This window comes from Tamandua tetradactyla, chromosome 7 (assembly GCF_023851605.1).
Source record: "Tamandua tetradactyla isolate mTamTet1 chromosome 7, mTamTet1.pri, whole genome shotgun sequence".
NCBI classification, from domain to species: Eukaryota; Metazoa; Chordata; class Mammalia; order Pilosa; family Myrmecophagidae; genus Tamandua; species Tamandua tetradactyla.
In genome coordinates, this window is record NC_135333.1 from 149,470,762 (window position 1) to 149,490,767 (window position 20,006).

General features: G+C 36.9%; 1 protein-coding gene across 4 annotated transcripts in view; it reads left to right on the forward strand.

The window, feature by feature from the left end:
• The window catches only part of OTOGL (otogelin like), a 156,547-nt gene that overhangs the window by 77,258 nt on the left and 59,283 nt on the right, over window positions 1–20,006 (forward strand). For all 4 annotated transcript variants that reach the window (XR_013155846.1, XM_077111518.1, XM_077111519.1 and 1 more), the window contains 3 exons: window positions 788–904; window positions 2,049–2,205; window positions 2,872–2,898. Coding sequence is in view for 3 of the 4 variants with exons in the window: in XM_077111518.1 (XP_076967633.1) it covers window positions 788–904; window positions 2,049–2,205; window positions 2,872–2,898 (301 nt within the window). In the remaining variant the exon portion in view is untranslated. The remainder of the gene's footprint in view (window positions 1–787; window positions 905–2,048; window positions 2,206–2,871; window positions 2,899–20,006) is intronic.

Below are 20,006 nucleotides of genomic sequence, written 5' to 3' on the forward strand. Positions count from 1 at the left end.
TTGACATTCAGGAGAGAGATCTGAGATGGTGATATGGATTTGGCAGTTATGGTATATTCAGGTTGTTGAAGCCAGGGTAAGGACATGGAATGAGATAAATAGAGGTTTGAGAATCAAATTTTGAGGAGTATTAATATATATGAGAAAGGAGAGGAAAAAGGAGATTGGAGAGGTAGTCTTCAACAAGGTAGAAGGAAATCCAGCAGAAAATGGAGCCACAAAAATCAGAGGAGAGACACATAAGAAGGGTCAATAAAAGGTACAGAATGGGCAAATGAGATGAAGTCTGAAAATTTGCCTTTATGTTTAGAAATGAAGAGATCTTTAGTGACCTTTTCCAGGGCAGTTTCAAAAACATGTTAAGGAGGAAGCAGAGGTTGATGTTGAGTGTTTGGGAGGTGAGGCTGGAGACATTTAAATATACAGAATTCCTCAGAAGATGGGCTGTGATGGAAAGCAAAGAAGTGAAAATTAAGGGAAAGATGGTCACTTGTTTTTTTTTAGTCAAGTAAATGTTATGTTTTAAGACGATTTAAAAATTATTTACATCCATTCTATCTCTAAAATTTCCATGGTTTTGCTATTCCATTTACTTGCTTTCAAAGATAATGTATGCTATTAATTCTGAGTTGGCTGAGAGCAGGTGGTTTAGGTAAAACTTGTCTAAAAGGATAAGACTATACTTGATACAGTTGCAGCAGACAGAATTAGGTAGGTTACTCTGGATTCAGCTTCAGACATCACCCCTTTAATAACTTTCTTTTTCTTCTTTTTATTTTTTTGTTAGTGTGAAACCCTGCTTGAAACAATTAAACCTTGTGAAGCACATCAAAACAAATTTCCTTATGCCAAGAAAGAATGCTCCATTTTGTACAGTGATATTTTTGCTCCTTGTCGCAATGTGGTAAATGAATATCTTACTGAACTCTCAAATGCAAAGTGATATTGCTGTATCTAAAATATTGAGGTGAACAGGGCAAGTAATTCAGCTACCTATTGGCTTTTCAGGTGTACTATTTAATTTTTAGGAGGGCAAATCTGTTTTTCTGGTGAAGTGATGAATTTAGTTTATTTAATCACTTCCCTCATTTCATCTTGTTTGATGCCTCATTTTTGTACATAACATTTGTAACAATTTGTGTTCATTTATAAAGTATTTTTATATACGTAATCTTATGTTCAAAGGTAAAATGTTGTTAGCTGGTGTTAACTGTATAGTCTGTAGTTCTGGAATTGAAAGGCAGGGGACTGCGGACATAGAAGAAATATAATTTGAGGTTATTGAAGTTGTTAATTCAGAAAATTATTTTAATATAGTACATTAGATGGTAGTATTTGGTGCATTCTTGCACCCGATTTATGACATGCCAACATTACTGTTTTCAAACCTACTTCTTAGTTTGTAATGAGTCACCTCTGAGAACAGTTAGTTGCTCTATGCAGGGTGAGTGAATTTCTGGATGTGAGTCTCTCACTGATTATGTTCATCTCTTTTCAGAGAACGTTGCCAAATAGGCATTCTTCTTTTCACAAGATATAGTTAAAAGTATTACTAGTGATGATTTAAAAAGGTTTTAGAAGCACATCCCTAGATGGAATGTAACTTATTTAGAAATTTAACTTAAACTCTTACAACATAGTATTGTAGTTCCCAGAAGAAACTTTTTAAAAGTTTAAGATGTTTGTAAAATCCAAATAAAGGTAAGGTTGGAAGCAGATTATGCTCTTCTGATGTCATTATGAATGAATATGCTAAAAATTAAACAATGAACTTCTAAAAATATTAATGTTATATAGCAAGTGTTTATATTTATTCATTGATCTTGTGATCTATTCTGGTGGTTCTTTGATGTTACATTTGCCCAGTAGATTCTCTTCTCCTTTAGGCAATAGAGAATTAAAGAATATTGAGAACTCTCTAAATGTAATGCTAAACTCATAGTAGCAAATTTTGAAAACATACCTATGAATTTTCATTCAGAGGGCTGAGTTTAGTCAATTGTAGTCATTAGTTACTGAAATTAAACTATCTTTCACTTTATTTTCAGATTGATGTTACTTCTTTTGCAAAAAATTGCCACGAAGACACATGTAACTGCAATCTTGGTGGAGACTGTGAATGTTTATGCACAAGCATAGCAGCATATGCACACAAATGTTGTCAGGAAGGGGTATCAATTCACTGGAGATCCTCTACTGTCTGTTGTGGGTACTCAGAACATTATCAGTTGGGAACAGTAGGAGAGCCACATTAATTGTTGTTTTATCATAGATCTAATGCCATCGAATATTGACATTGGATACTTAAGTCAGCAAATTTTTATATTCCTTTGGCAATGCAAATAAATCATAGTATAGCAGGAGGATTAGCAAAAGAAAAATTGAGATAAGTTTTCTGTTATATGCTTGGTTGCTGTCACTGAAGCATTTAAATTATAACTTATTTATAAACCATCCTCAGGGAAATTGTTTATGATTCCAATCCTCTTATGCGTGTGTGCATTTATGATGATAAGAAATCATTTTTTTTAAAAGTTATCTTGGATTTGCTTTCAAAGTTGACATTTAAAATGTTTAATTTTACTTATGTGGATGGTAAGTCATCTGAAGAACAGCTTATGATTTTAACAGTCAGTTGACATTTCTAAATGTATATTTACTAACATAGAGTAATTTTATTGAATTTATTTAATTAAAACATATCACTCTTAAAGAATTTCTTTTCATTGGAGGAAGTTTCCAAACATTGATGATCTTCTATGTTCTTTCATTTGTTCATTAGTAACTATATGGCCATATGTTGTACAAATTCAGATAAGTGGTCAGTTTTTTATATGGATTAATATTTATTTAATCTGTTTTATATTTTAGCCCTTGATTGTGAATATTACAATGAAGGTATGTGACATTTTAATAAAGAATATTACTTTGGTATTCTATTAGATACATTTTTACATTAAACATTTTTGAAAAACATGTCTAGAACAAGGTATAAAGAATTCATAATTTAGCACATAATTCTATGAAAGCCTTTACTTACTTAATGTTTTTCCAAATTTCTAAGTATATTTTCTTAAAATTTATTCCATGAAAATTATAGAGTTCATAATTCAGTTCCCAGCACTTAGGAGGCAATGATATGAATGAATGAATGAAGTTAGTTAATTTTTATAGGAAGGATGTATCTTTTTCTACTATGTGGGTTCTGGTCTTTTAATGTACCATGGAACTTTTTGTCATGCCATGTAATCAAAGAAACAAACAGTAATTGCAATGGGAATAGCGTAAGGCATTTGTTCAGCCAACACTGTAGGCAAGAATAGTTATTTACTTGTTAACAGAATGAGAACATATTGATATAGTAATAATGAAATCTACTAGCCTACCAGTGATAAGAAAGAAAGGACAATAATTATTTAAGAAAGGACAATTAATTATGAAGTAATAATAATTATTAAGTATTAGCTATACTTAATATACTATAACTGTGGTTAATACCAGACAGTATCACTAATTTTACAAACTGCGTTTTCTTTGCTGTAATACATCAGTAGTTCAAAATTTTATTTGCCAAATCAGTGGTATTTATTTGGTACCTTTTAGTGTCTAACTTCATCAGATTTTCAGAGGTACTTCTCAGTAATAACAGGCTAACAGTGTTTGAGATGTTTCCATGTGTTTTATCTTTCCATTTTCCTTCTGTGTGGGCAGCATCCCAACCATCACATAAATAGCATGCAGATGTTTGCTCAAGAGTCTCATAATGGGCAGGCCACGGTGGCTCAGTGGCAGAGTTCTCGCCTGCCATGCCAGAGACCTGGGTTCGATTTCCAGTGTCTGCCCATGCAAAAAAGAAAAGAAAAGAAAAAAATGTCTCATAATGATGTAATAGTTCACTGTAGTGAAGTTAATACCTATATTTTCTCTCAATGCTGGACTCTACCCTAATTTTAGTATGGCTATTTCAGTTAATAGAAAAGTCTTTGTTCTTTGAAACTATCTCATCACATAGATCCTTGGAATAGCTTGGGGTCATTTGCACTCTCCCTCAAATGTTGGGGTAAATGATAGACAAAGTGTGGATCTGGGTAATTAGTAGGAAATTGGCAGGTGTGCACTTTTAGACTGAGAAAGGATGTGGCTCATACCTTCCTAGCATCCAGAACCATCTTTAGTGTAGCAGATTCAAAGACATTGGAGCTGGCACAAGTGACAAAAAAGAACAGAAGTCTCAGTGTTCAGAGAGCCAAATCGGATGGAGAAATTGTTTGGGTTTGATAGCTAGCAGATGTAAATATTAATCAGAGCTAATAATACCACAATTAATTGATTGCTTAATATGTTCAAGGCATTGTACTAAGCATTTTACTCATCTCTTATTTACTCTTTCTAATATGCCTATGAGTTTAAATTTTATTAATTTGATTTCATAGATGGGGAAATTGACCCCTATGGAAGTATTCAAATCCAATTCTGAGAGTCTTCAAAATTAAGAACTGTTAACCTGTAGATTAAGGAGTCTCAGTCAATAATCATTTCTCAAATATCTATCAAGTACCTGGTACTGTTCAGTCTTGTCTGTGGGTAGTTAATGTGGTATGGCAGATGAATATGAAGGCTCAGAACTCTTTGGACAGTTTGGAATCATATAGATCTGAGTTCTAGTTCTGGCCCCAACATCTACTAGTAGGGTAATTTCTCCGAGGTGATATTTGAGTTGACCTGAATGTGAGAAGGAAACTATCATCCAAGATCCTGGAAGAGAATGTAGCAAGCCAAAAGAACAGCAAATACTGTTTCTGAAATTAGAAAAAGAGTTGGCAAGTTCATGGAACAAAAAGAAAGAAAATGAGACTGGATTATAGGGAACAAGTATGAGGGAAGTAGGGGATAAGGTCAGAGATAGTCAGGGTCATATCATGTAGGGATTGATTTTATCCTTGAAATAATGGAAAGCTTTGGGGAGTAGTGTCAATGGGAAAAAATGATCTGATTTTAACTTTATTAAAGATTACTCTGCCTTCTGGTTTGGAGGATCCACTATAGGAGAGAAGAATGGAGAGAGTGAAAACTTTAATGGTCCAAGTGAGAAATGATGGAAACTTAAAAAAGAGTAATGGTAGAAAGGATGGTAAGAGGTGGTTGATTTGTATGTGACTATGGAAGAGGTTTTGGGGTTTGGAGGATTTATTGATGGCTTGTCCCATGAAATATGAGAGAAAGAAAAGAGTCAAGGGTGACTCTAAGATTTTTGATCTGAACAATTGATGAAAGAAGTTGCCGTCTACTGAAACGATAAAGTCAAATGGTCTAATCTGGAACTGGAGCTGTGTTCATCTTTAGAGATAACTTTGATATATTTGTTTAATATATAGATAGAATGGGAAGTTGGATGTGTAAGCCAAGAATTCTGGAGAGGTCCAAGCTGGAGACGATAATCAATATGGAGATGATATTTGAAATTATAGGACTGCACAACATCATGTAGGGAGAATTTTATTTTTTTATTTTTTTATTAATGGAAAGAAAAAAAAAGAAATTAACACAACATTTAGAAATCATACCATTCTACATATGCACTCAGTAATTCTTAACATCATCACATAGATGCATGATCATTGTTTCTTAGTACATTTGCATCGGTTTAGAGGAACTAGCAACACAACAGAAAAAGATATAAAATGTTAATATAAAGAAAAGAAATAAAAGTAGTAGTAATAGTAAAAAACAACAACAACAAACAAACCAACAAGCAAACAAAAACAAAAAAACCCTATAGCTCAGATGCAGCTTCATTCAGTATTTTAACATGATTACTTTACAATTAGGTATTATTGTGCTGTCCATTTTTGAGTTTCTGTATCTAGTCCTGTTGCACAGTCTGTATCCCTTCAGCTTCAATTACCCATTGTCTTACCCTGTTTCTAACTCCTGCTGAACTCTGTTACCAATGACATATTTCAAGTTTATTCTCGAATGTCCGTTCACATCAGTGGGACCATACAGTATTTGTCCTTTAGTTTTTGGCTGGATTCACTCAGCATAATATTCTCTAGGTCCATCCATGTTATTACATGGTTCATAAGTTTATCTTGTCTTAAAGCTGCATAATATTCCATCGTATGTATATACCACAGTTTGTTTAGCCACTCTTCTGTTGATGGAGATTTTTTTGGCTGTTTCCATCTCTTTGCAATTGTAAATAACGCTGCTATAAACATTGGTGTGCAAATGTCCGTTTGTGTCTTTGCCCTTAAGTCCTTTGAGTAGATACCTAGCAATGGTATTGCTGGGTCGTATGGCAATTCTATATTCAGCTTTTTGAGGAACCGCCAAACTGCCTTCCACAGTGGTTGCACCCTTTGACATTCCCACCAACAGTGAATAAGTGTGCCTCTTTCTCCGCATCCTCTCCAGCACTTGTCATTTTCTGTTTTGTTGATAATGGCCATTCTGGTGGGTGTGAGATGATATCTCATTGTGGTTTTGATTTGCATTTCTCTAATGGCCAGGGACATTGAGCATCTCTTCATGTGCCTCTTGGCCATCCGTATTTCTTCTTCTGGTAGGTGTCTGTTTAAGTCTTTTTCCCATTTTGTAATTGGGTTGGCTGTCTTTTTGTTGTTGAGTTGAATAATCTCTTTATAAATTCTGGATACTAGACCTTTATCTGATATGTCGTTTCCAAATATTGTCTCCCATTGTGTAGGCTGTCTTTCTACTTTCTTGATGAAGTTCTCTGATGCACAAAAGTGTTTAATTTTGAGGAGCTCCCATTTATTTATTTCCTTCTTCAGTGTTCTTGCTTTAGGTTTAAGGTCCATAAAACCACCTCCAGTTGTAAGATCCATAAGATATCTCCCAACATTTTCCTCTAACTGTTTTATGGTCTTAGACCTAATGTTTAGATCTTTGATCCATTTTGAGTTAACTTTTGTATAGGGTGTGAGAGATGGGTCTTCTTTCATTCTTTTGCATATGGATATCCAGTTCTCTAGGCACCATTTATTGAAGAGACTGTTCTGTCCCAGGTGAGTTGGCTTGACTGCCTTATCAAAGATCAAATGTCCATAGATGAGAGGGTCTATATTTGAGCACTCTATTCGATTCCATTGGTCGATATATCTATCTTTATGCCAATACCATGCTGTTTTGACCACTGTGGCTTCATAATATGCCTTAAAGTCAGGCAGCGTGAGACCTCCAGCTTCGTTTTTTTTCCTCAAGATGTTTTTAGCAATTTGGGGCACCCTGCCCTTCCAGATAAATTTGCTTATTGGTTTTTCTAATTCTGAAAAATAAGTTGTTGGGATTTTGATTGGTATTGCATTGAATCTGTAAATCAATTTAGGTAGGATTGACATCTTAACTATATTTAGTCTTCCAATCCATGAACACGGTATGCCCTTCCATCTATTTAGGTCTTCTGTGATTTCTTTTAACAGTTTTTTGTAGTTTTCTTTATATAGGTTTTTTGTCTCTTTGGTTAAATTTATTCCTAGGTATTTTATTCTTTTAGTTGCGATTGTAAATGGGATTCGTTTCTTGATTTCCGCCTCAGCTTGTTCATTACTAGTGTATAGAAAAGCTACAGATTTTTGAATGTTGATCTTGTAGCCTGCTACTTTGCTGTACTCATTTATTAGCTCTAGTAATTTTGTTGTGGATTTTTCTGGGTTTTCTACATATAGTATCATATCGTCTGCAAACAGTGATAGTTTTACTTCTTCCTTTCCAATTTTGATGCCTTGTATTTCTTTTTCTTGCCTAATTGCTCTGGCTAGAACTTCCAACACAATGTTGAATAATAGTGGTGATAGTGGACATCCTTGTCTTGTTCCTGATCTTAGGGGGAAAGTTTTCAATTTTTCCCCATTGAGGATGATATTAGCTGTGGGTTTTTCATATATTCCCTCTATCATTTTAAGGAAGTTCCCTTGTATTCCTATCTTTTGAAGTGTTTTCAGCAGGAAAGGATGTTGAATCTTGTCAAATGCCTTCTCTGCATCAATTGAGATGATCATGTGATTTTTCTGCTTTGATTTGTTGATATGGTGTATTACATTAATTGATTTTCTTATGTTGAACCATCCTTGCATACCTGGGATGAATCCTACTTGGTCATGATGTATAATTCTTTTAATGTGTTGTTGGATACGATTTGCTAGAATTTTATTGAGGATTTTTGCATCTGTATTCATTAGAGAGATTGGTCTGTAGTTTTCTTTTTTTGTAATATCTTTGCCTGGTTTTGGTATGAGGGTGATGTTGGCTTCATAGAATGAATTAGGTAGTTTTCCTTCCACTTCGATTATGTTGAAGAGTTTGAGGAGAGTAGGTACTAATTCTTTCTGGAATGTTTGATAGAATTCACATGTGAAGCCGTCTGGTCCTGGACTTTTCTTTTTAGGGAGCTTTTGAATAACTAATTCAATCTCTTTACTTGTGATTGGTTTGTTGAGGTCGTCTATTTCTTCTTGAGTCAAAGTTGGTTGTTCATGTCTTTCCAGGAACCTGTCCATTTCTTCTAAATTGTTGTATTTATTAGCGTAAAGTTGTTCATAGTATCCTGTTATTACCTCCTTTATTTCTGTGAAGTCAGTAGTTATGTCTCCTCTTTCATTTCTAATCTTATTTATTTGCATCCTCTCTCTTCTTCTTTTTGTCAATCTTGCTAAGGGCCCATCAATCTTGTTGATTTTCTCATAGAACCAACTTCTGGTCTTATTGATTTTCTCTATTATTTTCATGTTTTCAATTTCATTTATTTCTGCTCTAATCTTTGTTATTTCTTTCCTTTTGCTTGCTTTGGGATTAGTTTGCTGTTCTTTCTCCAATTCTTCCAAGTGGACAGTTAATTCCTGCATTTTTGCCTTTTCTTCTTTTCTGATAAAGGCATTTAGGGCAATAAATTTCCCTCTTAGCACTGCCTTTGCTGCGTCCCATAAGTTTTGATATGTTGTGTCTTCATTTTCATTTGCCTCTAGGTATTTACTAATTTCTCTTGCAATTTCTTCTTTGACCCACTTGTTGTTTAAGAGTGTGTTGTTGAGCCTCCATGTATTTATGAATTTTCTGGCACTCCGCCTATTATTGATTTCCAACTTCATTCCTTTATGATCCGAGAAAGTGTTGTGTATGATTTCAATATTTTTAAATTTGTTAAGACTTGCTTTGTGACCCAGCATATGATCTATCTTTGAGAATGATCCATGAGCACTTGAAAAAAAGGTGTATCCTGCTGTTGTGGGATGTAATGTCCTATAAATGTCTGTTAAGTCAAGCTCATTTATAGTAATATTCAGGTTCTCTATTTCTTTATTGATCCTCTGTGTAGATGTTCTGTCCATTGATGAGAGTGGTGAATTGAAGTCTCCAACTATTATGGTATATGTGTCTATTTCCCTTTTCAGTGTTTGCAGTGTATTCCTCACGTATTTTGGGGCATTCTGGTTCGGTGCGTAAATATTTATGATTGTTATGTCTTCTTGTTTAATTGTTCCTTTTATTAGTATATAGTGTCCTTCTTTGTCTCTTTTAACTGTTTTACATTTGAAGTCTAATTTGTTGGATATTAGTATAGCCACTCCTGCTCTTTTCTGGTTGTTGTTTGCATGAAATATCTTTTCCCAACCTTTCACTTTCAACCTATATTTATCTTTGGGTCTAAGATGTGTTTCCTGTAGACAGCATATAGAAGGATCCTGTTTTTTAATCCATTCTGCCAGTCTATGTCTTTTAATTGGGGAATTCAGTCCATTGAGATTTAGAGTTATTACTGTTTGGATAATATTTTCCTCTACCATTTTGCCTTTTGTATTATATATATCATATCTGACTTTTCTTCTTTCTACACTTTTCTCCATGTCTCTCTCTTCTGTCTTTTTGTATCTGACTCTAGTGCTTCCTTTAGTATTTCTTGCAGAGCTGGTCTCTTGGTCACAAATTCTCTTAGTGACTTTTTGTCTGAGAATGTTTTAATTTCTCCCTCATTTTTGAAGGACAATTTTGCTGGATATAGGAGTCTTGGCTGACAGTTTTTCTCTTTTAGTAACTTAAATATATCATCCCACTGTCTTCTAGCTTCCATGGTTTCTGCTGAGAAATCTACACATAGTCTTATTGGGTTTCCCTTGTATGTGACGGATTGTTTTTCTCTCGCTGCCTTCAAGATCCTCTCTTTCTCTTTGACCTCTGACATTCTAACTAGTAAGTGTCTTGGGGAACGCCTATTTGTGTCTAATCTCTTTGGGGTGCACTGCACTTCTTGGATCTGTAATTTTAGGTCTTTCATAAGAGTTGGGAAATTTTCAGTGATAATTTCTTCCATTAGTTTTTCTCCTCCTTTTCCCTTCTCTTCTCCTTCTGGGATACCCACTACACGTATATTTGTACGGTTCACATTGTCCTTGAGTTCCCTGATACCTTGTTCAAATTTTTCCATTCTTTTCCGGATAGTTTCTGTTTCTTTTTGGAATTCAGATGTTTCATCCTCCAAATCACTAATTCTATCTTCTGTTTCTTTAAATCTGTCATTGTAGGTATCCATTGTTTTTTCCATCTTTTCTACTTTATCTTTCACTTCCATAAGTTCTGTGATTTGTTTTTTCAGATTTTCTATTTCTTCTTTATGTTCAGCCCATGTCTTCTTCATGTCCTCCCTCAATTTATCGATTTCGTTTTTGAAGAGGTTTTCCATTTCTGTTCGTATATTCAGCATTAGTTGTTTCAGCTCCTGTATCTCATTTGAACTATTGGTTTCTTCATTTGACTGGGCCATATGTTCAATTTTCTGAGCGTGATCCGTTATCTTCTGCTGGCGTCTGGGCATTTAGTCAGATTTCCCCGGGTGTTCGACCCCACAGGTTGAAAGATTTTTCTGTGCAATCTCTTGGTTCTGTTTTTCTTATCCTGCCCAGTAGGTGGCGCTCGTGGCACACGTTTGTCTGTGGGTTCCACCAGTGAAAGTTGCTGTAGGTCCTTTAACTCTGGAAAATTCTCGCTGTAGGGGAGGTTCGGCAGCCGAAGCGTCTTGGAAGAATGCCAGCCGGCCTGGGGTTCCGAATGCGGGGAGGGTCGCCGGCCGTCGCAGCACAGGAGAGCGTCCGGCCAAATTAGCTAGTCGGCCCGGGGCACCAAGCGTGGCGGGAGGGCGCCAGCTGTCGCAGCCCGGGAGAGTGCACTGTTCCCAGCCGACGGGGGAGTCACATGTTTGGAAGGGATCCCCCGGTCACTGTTCTCCGCAGTCTGGGGATTTCCGACCCAACTATCTCAGTTGTTCCGGGGGGCCTCGTGTGGTGGGGGCACCAGCCGCCGCGGCCTAAGGGGACCGCCTGTCCAATTCTACCAGCTGGCCTGGGAAGGTGGAAGGGAGGGACTCTGGTCGCTTGCCGTCCCACCCAGGAAAGCCCGTGCCCCTTGGTGATCTCACCGGAGCTGGTTCTCCCAGATAGTCAGCCGTTCCAGGATGGGGTACGCTGTCCCTTTGATCTCCCTCGTGGCTCCGGGAGCTGCTCTGTATTATCTCCACTCCCCCAGTAGCTGTTCTGGAGGAGGAAAGGTGAGGGCGGCAAGGCTGTCGAGGCTGGTGGCGGAGGAGCACGGTGAAGGCGGGGGAAGAGGGCACCGTGGTGGTTGGAGAGCAGCCGGAGCAGGAGGGTGAGGAGGGGGGAGAAGGAGGTCGGGTGGCTCGGCTGCTGCGGGGCGTGGGCGCCGCGCGGCGGGCCGGCGGAGAAAGAGAGGGGGGATGGAGGTCGGGCGGCTCGGCTGCTACGGGGCGTGGGCGCCGCGCGGCGGGCCGGCGGAGAAAGAGAGGGGGGAAGGAGGTCGGGCGGCTCGGCTGCTGCGGGGCGTGGGCGCCGCACGGCGGGCCGGCGGAGAAAGAGAGGGGGGAAGGAGGTCAGGCGGCCTGTAGGGAGAATTTTAGACGAAGATAGGTGGGTCCACAGATAGACACTTGAGGCAGCCCAACACTTAAGAGGTTTGAATGGTGAGGAGGACACAAGACAGAGAACTTAATGAGGAGGCAGAAAAGCAGGAGCATGTTAACAGAAGACTAGAAAGTGTTTTGAGAAGAAAGAGTGGTCAATAAAGTAAAATGATACTAAGAGGCAAATTGAGATGAGGACAAAGGTGTAGGTAACTGATGACTTTGATAGGATCTTCTTCATTAGAGTAGTTGGGAGGAAAATCTGCTTGGACAGGATTAAGGAAAGGCTAGGGAAAGGCTAGGTAGGGATAGCAAAGGCAGAACCAAATTGATATCTGTTTTGAGTAGTTTTGTTGTGAAGGTAAGCAGAAAAGAATGGGACAGTAGCTAGAAGAAATATGGGGTAATGAAATAATATTGTCACATTTATGCTCAAGAGAATAATTCAACATAGAGAAAGAAATTGATGAAGTGATAGAGTAAGGGGATAACTGCAGGGGCAGTCCTTGTAAAGGTGAGAGTGGATGATATTCAGAACTTGAGTGGGAGGCCTAGTGTTTTGGTTTGCTAAAGCTGCTGGAATGCAACATACCAGAAATAGGTTGGGTTTTAAAATAAAGATTTATTAGCTTACAAATTTGCAGTTCTAAATTCATAAAAATGTGCAAATTAAGGCATCAACAAGAGGATACTTTCTCTGAAGAAAGACTGCTGGCATTTGGGACACCTCACATGGGAAGGCACATGGCTAGTACCTACTGGTCCCTTGCTCCCAGGTTTTGTGACTTTCAGCTTCTGGTTCCAGTGGTCTCCACTGTAGGTCCTGTTTTAGCTTCTCCAGGCTTATTTCTCTGAGCTCTCTCCAAACTTCTCTGGGTGTTTTTATCTCTCTCAATGTTTCTCTTTAAGCTCTTTGTGCATTTTCTGTCTTTTATCCTCATAAAAGATTCCAGTAAAGGATTAAGACCCACTTTGAATTGGGGGACTCGCATCCCAATTGAAACAACCTAGTCAAAGGTCCCACCCACAATTGGTATGCACCCACAAGATTGAATTAAAAGAACATGGCCTTTTCTGGGGTACATAAAAGCTTCAATCCAGCACTCCTGACATTAAATAGGTGCAGGAATATTTCTTCCTTTCCAACAGAATAGAGAACAAAGTATATGGGTGCAAATACAATAGAGTGCAAATGCAAATAAATCGGTGGAAATAGGTGGTGGGAGATGACATGGTTCTTATCTGGTAACTTCTGCTTTTACTATGAGGTAAGAAACTAGGTGATCAGCTGAGAAGTTGAGTATGATGAGATGATACTAAAGACTTGAGAAAAAAAGAGAAAATGTTAAATAATCTTTTAGTGGGTGAGGAACTGATATTACTATGGGATTTTTTTTGCAAATTTGAGTATCTGTATGATTTTTGTTATAATAATTTTGGAGTTGTAGTCTGCATGATTGTCTACTTTTTCTGTAGTTAATTTCAGCTTCTCAGATGTAAGTCTGGGAGGAGAGATACTTGGTTTAACTTTGTTGGGATTTTTTCCAGGTGGGAATGAAGAGGGAGCAGGGCCACCGAGTTAAGGTTATGCAGTGTTGTGATTATAGTGTCAGACCAATGAATCTGATCTAGATAAGGCAGGAAGAGAGGACAAGAAAGGGTGATGGAAAGTGAAAAGTGGTAGGGTTTCACTGAGGTTGGAGAATTATTGAAGAGAGAGTATGAAAGGAATGAGGCAGAAGTACTGGCATTGATGGTTAGAGAATAAGATTTTAAGGAGATTCTACTATGATGATGACAAGGGTAGGATTTGACCATGTCAGTGAGTGATTCACATGGACCAGAACTTAAGAAGTCAGAGAAGAATTAATGAGCTTCCCATTTATTGCCTCTGATAATTGATTGTGCCTGATATTTCATCTGATAGTAAAATTTGATGTCTTTGCCTTATTTTGGCTTGCTAATGCTACGAGAATACAGTATACCAGAAATGAATTGGCTTTTACAAAGAAGATTAGGTTACAAATTTCTAGTTCTAAGTCCATGAAAGTATCCTAATTAAGGCACCAACAAGAGGATACCTTTACTCAAGAAAGGCCGATTGTGTCCAGGGTTTCTCTGTCATATGGTGAGTCACATGGGGAGCCACATGGGGATGTCCGCTGGCCCTTCTCCCCTGGCTACTGATTTCAAATGGCTCTCCCAGGCTGTTATGTCCCCTAGGGCATATCCCCTCCGCAACTCCAAGTGTCTGAGTCTTCTCCAAAATGTTCTCTTAAAGGACTCCAGTGAGTAGATGAAGACTCACCCTGAATGGGTGGGGTCACATCTCCATAGAAACAATCTAATCAAATGGTGCCACCCACAATTGGACATATCAGATCTCTATGGGAACAATCTAATAAAAATGTCCCACCCACAATTGAGGGGGCCACTTCTCTATGGAACCAAATCAAAATGTCCCACCCAATAATGGGTCTGCCCCCACAAGATTGGATTAAAAGAACATGGCTTTTCTGGGGTCCATAACAGTTTCAAACCAGCACAGTCATTACGGCAGATGCCACTCTGCAGCGAGAAGTAAAACTGAGTTTCCGATTTGGCCTTTTAGAGCATGAGATTTACAATGAGACATCTGAGAGCAGAGTGCTGCCAAATTATGTCCTCAGTGAAAATGCCATAAGAGAGAATTGGAGACTGCTTGTTGCCAAACCTGTTTAATAAGGAAAGCAGAGTCGTCTAAATTATTTTTAGATGAGTAAGAGGATCTAGGGAGCTTCTCTGTCGCTGGCAGGACAAATGACAGACCCATGATGGACAAGTTCCAGTTACAGGAAAGCTAGGCCCTTAAAGAGCCTTAATCAATCAGTCTAAGGCATGTTGAGTGTCATACTGAACTGGGGAACTATCTGTCAGCTTCACCTATAAATATCCAAAGAAGTCCACATAGTTTTAGAGAAATGGTTTTTTCCATAAATTAAAAAGAAAATAGTATTTTTAGCTTTTGACTCTTTTAGTTGCATTTATGCAAGATTTAGGCAAAAATCTTTATAATTTAGAGGAAAACCCAAATTAAAAATGCACTGTGGCTAGTTAAATAAAAATATAGACCAAAAATATTTCCTGCTTTGTGTTTTACACACACAAAGCACAAACACAAACATACTCATACCTGCCTACCCGCATACTCCACATCAGTCTTTTGATTCCGTGCTCAGAGGCTCATTGATAACCTAATAACAGTAATAAGATAATAGTAAAATTTCATTGCATTAACTACTTTATATCATATCATAAACTATATCATAAAATTTAACTGTTAAAACATGCCTGTAAGATATGTATTATTATTGTTGTTGTCATTTTATAGAAGAGGAAAATGAGGCACAGAGAGGTTAAATAACTTGGCTAAATTCAGATAGCCAAAATGTGGCTAACACTAGATTTGCAAGCAATCTAACTTCAGAGCCGTTGAGCTACACAGCTTAATATATGGTTAACACATCCTAAATTAGTGATGATCACCATATAGTTACCATATGCTCTACATAAGGTACACAGAAAGTAGTACAAGAAAAGGTTTTGATAACTTCCACACTTAGAATTTCCCACCTCACACAGTTCTCCTATGAAAATCTCCATCTGTGCCTTTGTACTTTTTGGCATTCCTTCTGCAAATACGTGTACTGAATTTCTACCTCTTGCCATAGGGTTAATTTTTTGGTAAATTTTTTTTCTGTTTACAAATCTGCTGCAGTTTTAGCGATGGTTCTTTTTCCTAATGAGTTATGTGATTCTTCAAACCAGTTATAGTTTCATTTGTAATAGTGTATTGGTAATATTCAGAGAGTAAACACAGAGTACACCTGGCCTTCATGTAACACTGCTAGATTAAGTGAAGGGGCAGGTGAATCTGTTTCCCATAATCAGGATAATTGTGAAAAGTGCCAAACTTTCAAGAAGGATAGGAGTTTGTAAAAGTAATGTAATATTAAAGAGAGAAGATGAAAGGGAATATAGAATTATGGAGAATGTTATCTTAATAATGAAAAGAAAATTATTGAAAGTAGTTATTCTTAATTTATTTCATTCCAAATAAATCCACAGTTTTTTGCTGAATTCTTTGTTTACCAAATGCTGGATACCATAATATTAAGATATTCAAGTTATTTAAGGTTATCATAGGAATAAATAGTTATGATTCTATGGGGGGGGAACAATTAGTAGGAAAAATTCAAAGGTTACAACTGAGATAATTTCAATAATCCTCATATGAAAATTGTATATTAGAAGGAGAGTGAAATTCATTGAGACTAAACAGATTCTTTTTGATATGATCTACTACATATACATGAATTGCAGAATTTAGAAATAACAGTTACAACTCAGGAATAGATGTGATTGTTGTAAGAGCTCGTGATCTAGGACCCTTTACAAAGAGTCTTATTGAACGTTCTGTACTCCTTAATTGATTGACCAATTTCTGCCCACTTTCCATCCCCTGATAACCTATGCTTTCAAATTCAAAACTCAAAGTTTGTTCATTATCATTAGTTTATATTAGTGAGACCATAAAATATCTGTCCTTTCATTTCTGGCTTATTTCACTCATCATAATGTCCTCAAGGCTCATGCGCCTACTGGAAGTCTGATCTCTTTTTCAGCTTCTCTAATAGTTCCTCTATGGGGTAATGCTGACTTTCAGAGCTGCAAGACTCTAACTCTGAGTCTCAGGTATTGGCACACAAATACAAAATTTCCAGGGAATAACCAGGTTAAACACAAAGATCTCAGCATCTCAGAATTTAGAAATAACAGTTAAAACTCAGAAATAGATGTGACTGCTGTAGGTGTTTACAATCTAGGAACCTTTACAATGAACATTACTGAACATTCTGTACTCCTTCATCATCAATTGCTGAGTCTCTGTCCACATTCTATCATCTGATAAACCTACACTCTCAAATTCAATTTTCAAAGTTTGCATATTATGGTTAGTCCATATTAGTGAGGCCTTACCACATTTGTCTTTTTATTTCTGGCTTATTTCACTCAACATAATGTCCTCAAGGTTCATTGCCATAGTTGCATGCCTCATAACTTCATACCTTTCTGTAGCCACTCAAGATTCCATTGTGTGAATACACACATACCCATCAGTTCATCAGTTGATGAATCCTTAGATCACCTTCATTTATTGCAAACAGTGAATAATACTGCCATAAATATCATGGTGCAAATGTCTGTTTGTGTCCCCGCTTTCATTTTTTCCAGTGCATATCTAATAACAGGATTGCAGGATCACATGGCAACCCTATACTTAGCTTCCTGTGGAATCAACACACTGCCTTCCAGAGGGGCTGCACCATTCCACTTCCCCACAACAGTGAATAGGCACATCTCACTCCACATTTTGTCCAGCACTTGTATCCCTCTGTTTGTTTTTAAACAATTTCATTCACACACCAGACCATCCATTCTACATGTACAAGTGTACAATCAATGGCTTCTGGTATAATCACAGTTATGCATTCACAACCACAGTCTTTATGAGAACATTTTCATTTTTCCACAAAAAAAGAAGAGAAAAAAAAGAATAAAAAAGGGGAAACAACAACAAAAATCTCACACCCTCTCCCTTATATCTAGCGGCATTCAGCATTTTTTTCGTACGCTTTTGAGCCATTTGTATTTCCTCTTTGGAACAGTATCTAACTATGTGTTTTGAACATTTATTAATTGGGCTATTTGCCTTTTTGTTGTTGAGTTGTAGGATCTCTATATATTTCTAGATATTAAACACTTATCGGATATGTGGTTTCAAAATATTGTCTCCCATTGAATAGGCTGCCTATTTGCTTCCCTGACAAACTCCTTTGATATGCAATAGTAGTCAATTTTGAGGAGATCTCATTTATCCATTCTTTCTTTCATTGCTAGCTCTATCACACTTGAGTGGACTTGCCACCTTATCAAAAATCAAATATCCATACATGAGAGGGTCTATTTCTAAACGTTCAATTAAATTCCATTCATCAGTGTATCTATCTTTATGTCAGTACCATGCTGTTTTGGCCATTGTAGCTTGGTGATATGTTTTAAAGTCAGGTGGTTGAGACCTACCACTTCCGTTTTCTTTCTCAATGTATTTTTAACTATTCATAGCACCCTGCCCCTCCAAATAAATTTGGTTATTGGTTTTTCTCTTTCTGCAAAGTAAATTGTTGGGATTTTAACTGGTATTGCATGAATTTATAAATCAATGTGGTAGAAATGCTATCTTAACTATATTTAACCTTCCAATCCATGAACACAGCATGTCCTTCCATTTATTGATGTCTCTCTGTATTTCTTTTAGCAATATTTTGCAATTTTCTGTGTATAGCTCTTTTATGTCCTTGTTTAAATTTATTTGTAAGTAAAATTAGCTTTATTTACAAATAAAGAATAATGATTCTTTTGGTTGCCATTGTAAATAGAATTTTTTCTTAGATTTCCTCCTCAGATTGCACATTACTAGTGTTTAAAGTTACTACTGATTTTTGCATGTTTTTGTATCCTGCTGCTTTGCTGTGCTCACTTATTAGCTCTAGTAGCTTTGCTGTAGATTTTTCAGGATTTTTTACATATAGGATCATGTCATGGGCAAACAGTGAAAGTTTTACTTCTTCCTTTCCAATTTGGATGCCTTTTATTTCTTTTTCTTGCCCAATTGCTCTACCTGGAAATTCCAGCACAATGTTGAGTAACATTGATGACAGTGGGGATCCTTGTCTTGGTCCTAATCTTAGAGGGAAAACTTTCCAGTCTTTCCCCACTGAGTATGATGTTAACTGTGGATTTTTCATGTGTTTCCTTTAACAAGTTGAGGAAGTTTCCTTCTATTTCTATCCTCTGAGGTGTTTTAATCAAGAAAGGATGTTGAATTTGGTCAGATGCCTTTTCTGCATCAATGGAGATGATTATGTGGTTCCCCTCTGATTTATTGATGTAGTGTACTACATTAATTGATTGTCTCATGTTGAACCAATGTTGTATACCTGGAATAAAATCCATTTGGTCATGGTGTATAATTATTTTAATGTGTTGCTAGATTTTGTTGAGGATTTTTGGATCTATATTCATTAAAGAGATTGGTCTATAATTTTCTCTTCTTGGGGTATCTTTGTCTGACTTTGGTATTAGGGTGATGTTCATTTCATAGAATGAATTAGGTAGCTTTCCCTCCTCTTCAGATTTTTGAAGAGTTTGAGGAGGATAGGTACTAGTTCTTTCTTGAATGCTTGGTAGAATTCACATGTGAAACCAATAGTCTTGGACTTTCCTTTTTTGAGGAGTTTTTTGTTTGACTAATTCAATCTCTTTACTTGTGATTGGTTTGTTGAGGTCTTCTGTTTCTTCTTGATTCACCGTTGGTTGTTCATGCTTTTCTAGGAAGCTGTCCATTTGGTCTAAGTATTCTAGTTTGTTAAATATACTTGCTCATAGTATCTTCTAAGTATTTCCTTTTTTTTCCCTGTGGGGTCAGTAGTTATGTCCCCCTCCCATCTCTGATTTTATTTATATGCATCCTCTCTTTTTCTTTGTCAGCTTTGCTAAGGGCTCATCGATTTTATTGATTTTCTCGAAGAAACAACTTTTGGTTTTGTTGATTCTCTCTATTGTTTTCATCTTCTCAATTTCATTTAATTCTGCTTTATTTTTTAAATTTCTTTCTTTCTGTTTGCTTTGAGGTTAGTTTTTCATTCATCCTTAGTACCTCCAGGTGAACAGTGAAGTCCTTGGTTTTTGCTCTTTCTACTTTTATAAATATAGGCATTTAGGGCAATAAATTTTATTCTCAACACTGCCTTTGCTGCATCCCATAGGTTTTGAAATGTTGTGTTCTTATTTACATTTGCCTTGAGATATTTACTGATTTCTCTTGTAATTTCTTCCTTGACCCACTGGTTGTTTAAGAGTGCATCCACAAAATAAAACAAAAAAACAAAAAAATAAAAAAAGAGTGCATCCACACATTTGTACATTTTCCATCCCTTTGCCTGTTATTGATTTCCATGTTTCATTCAATTTTGAT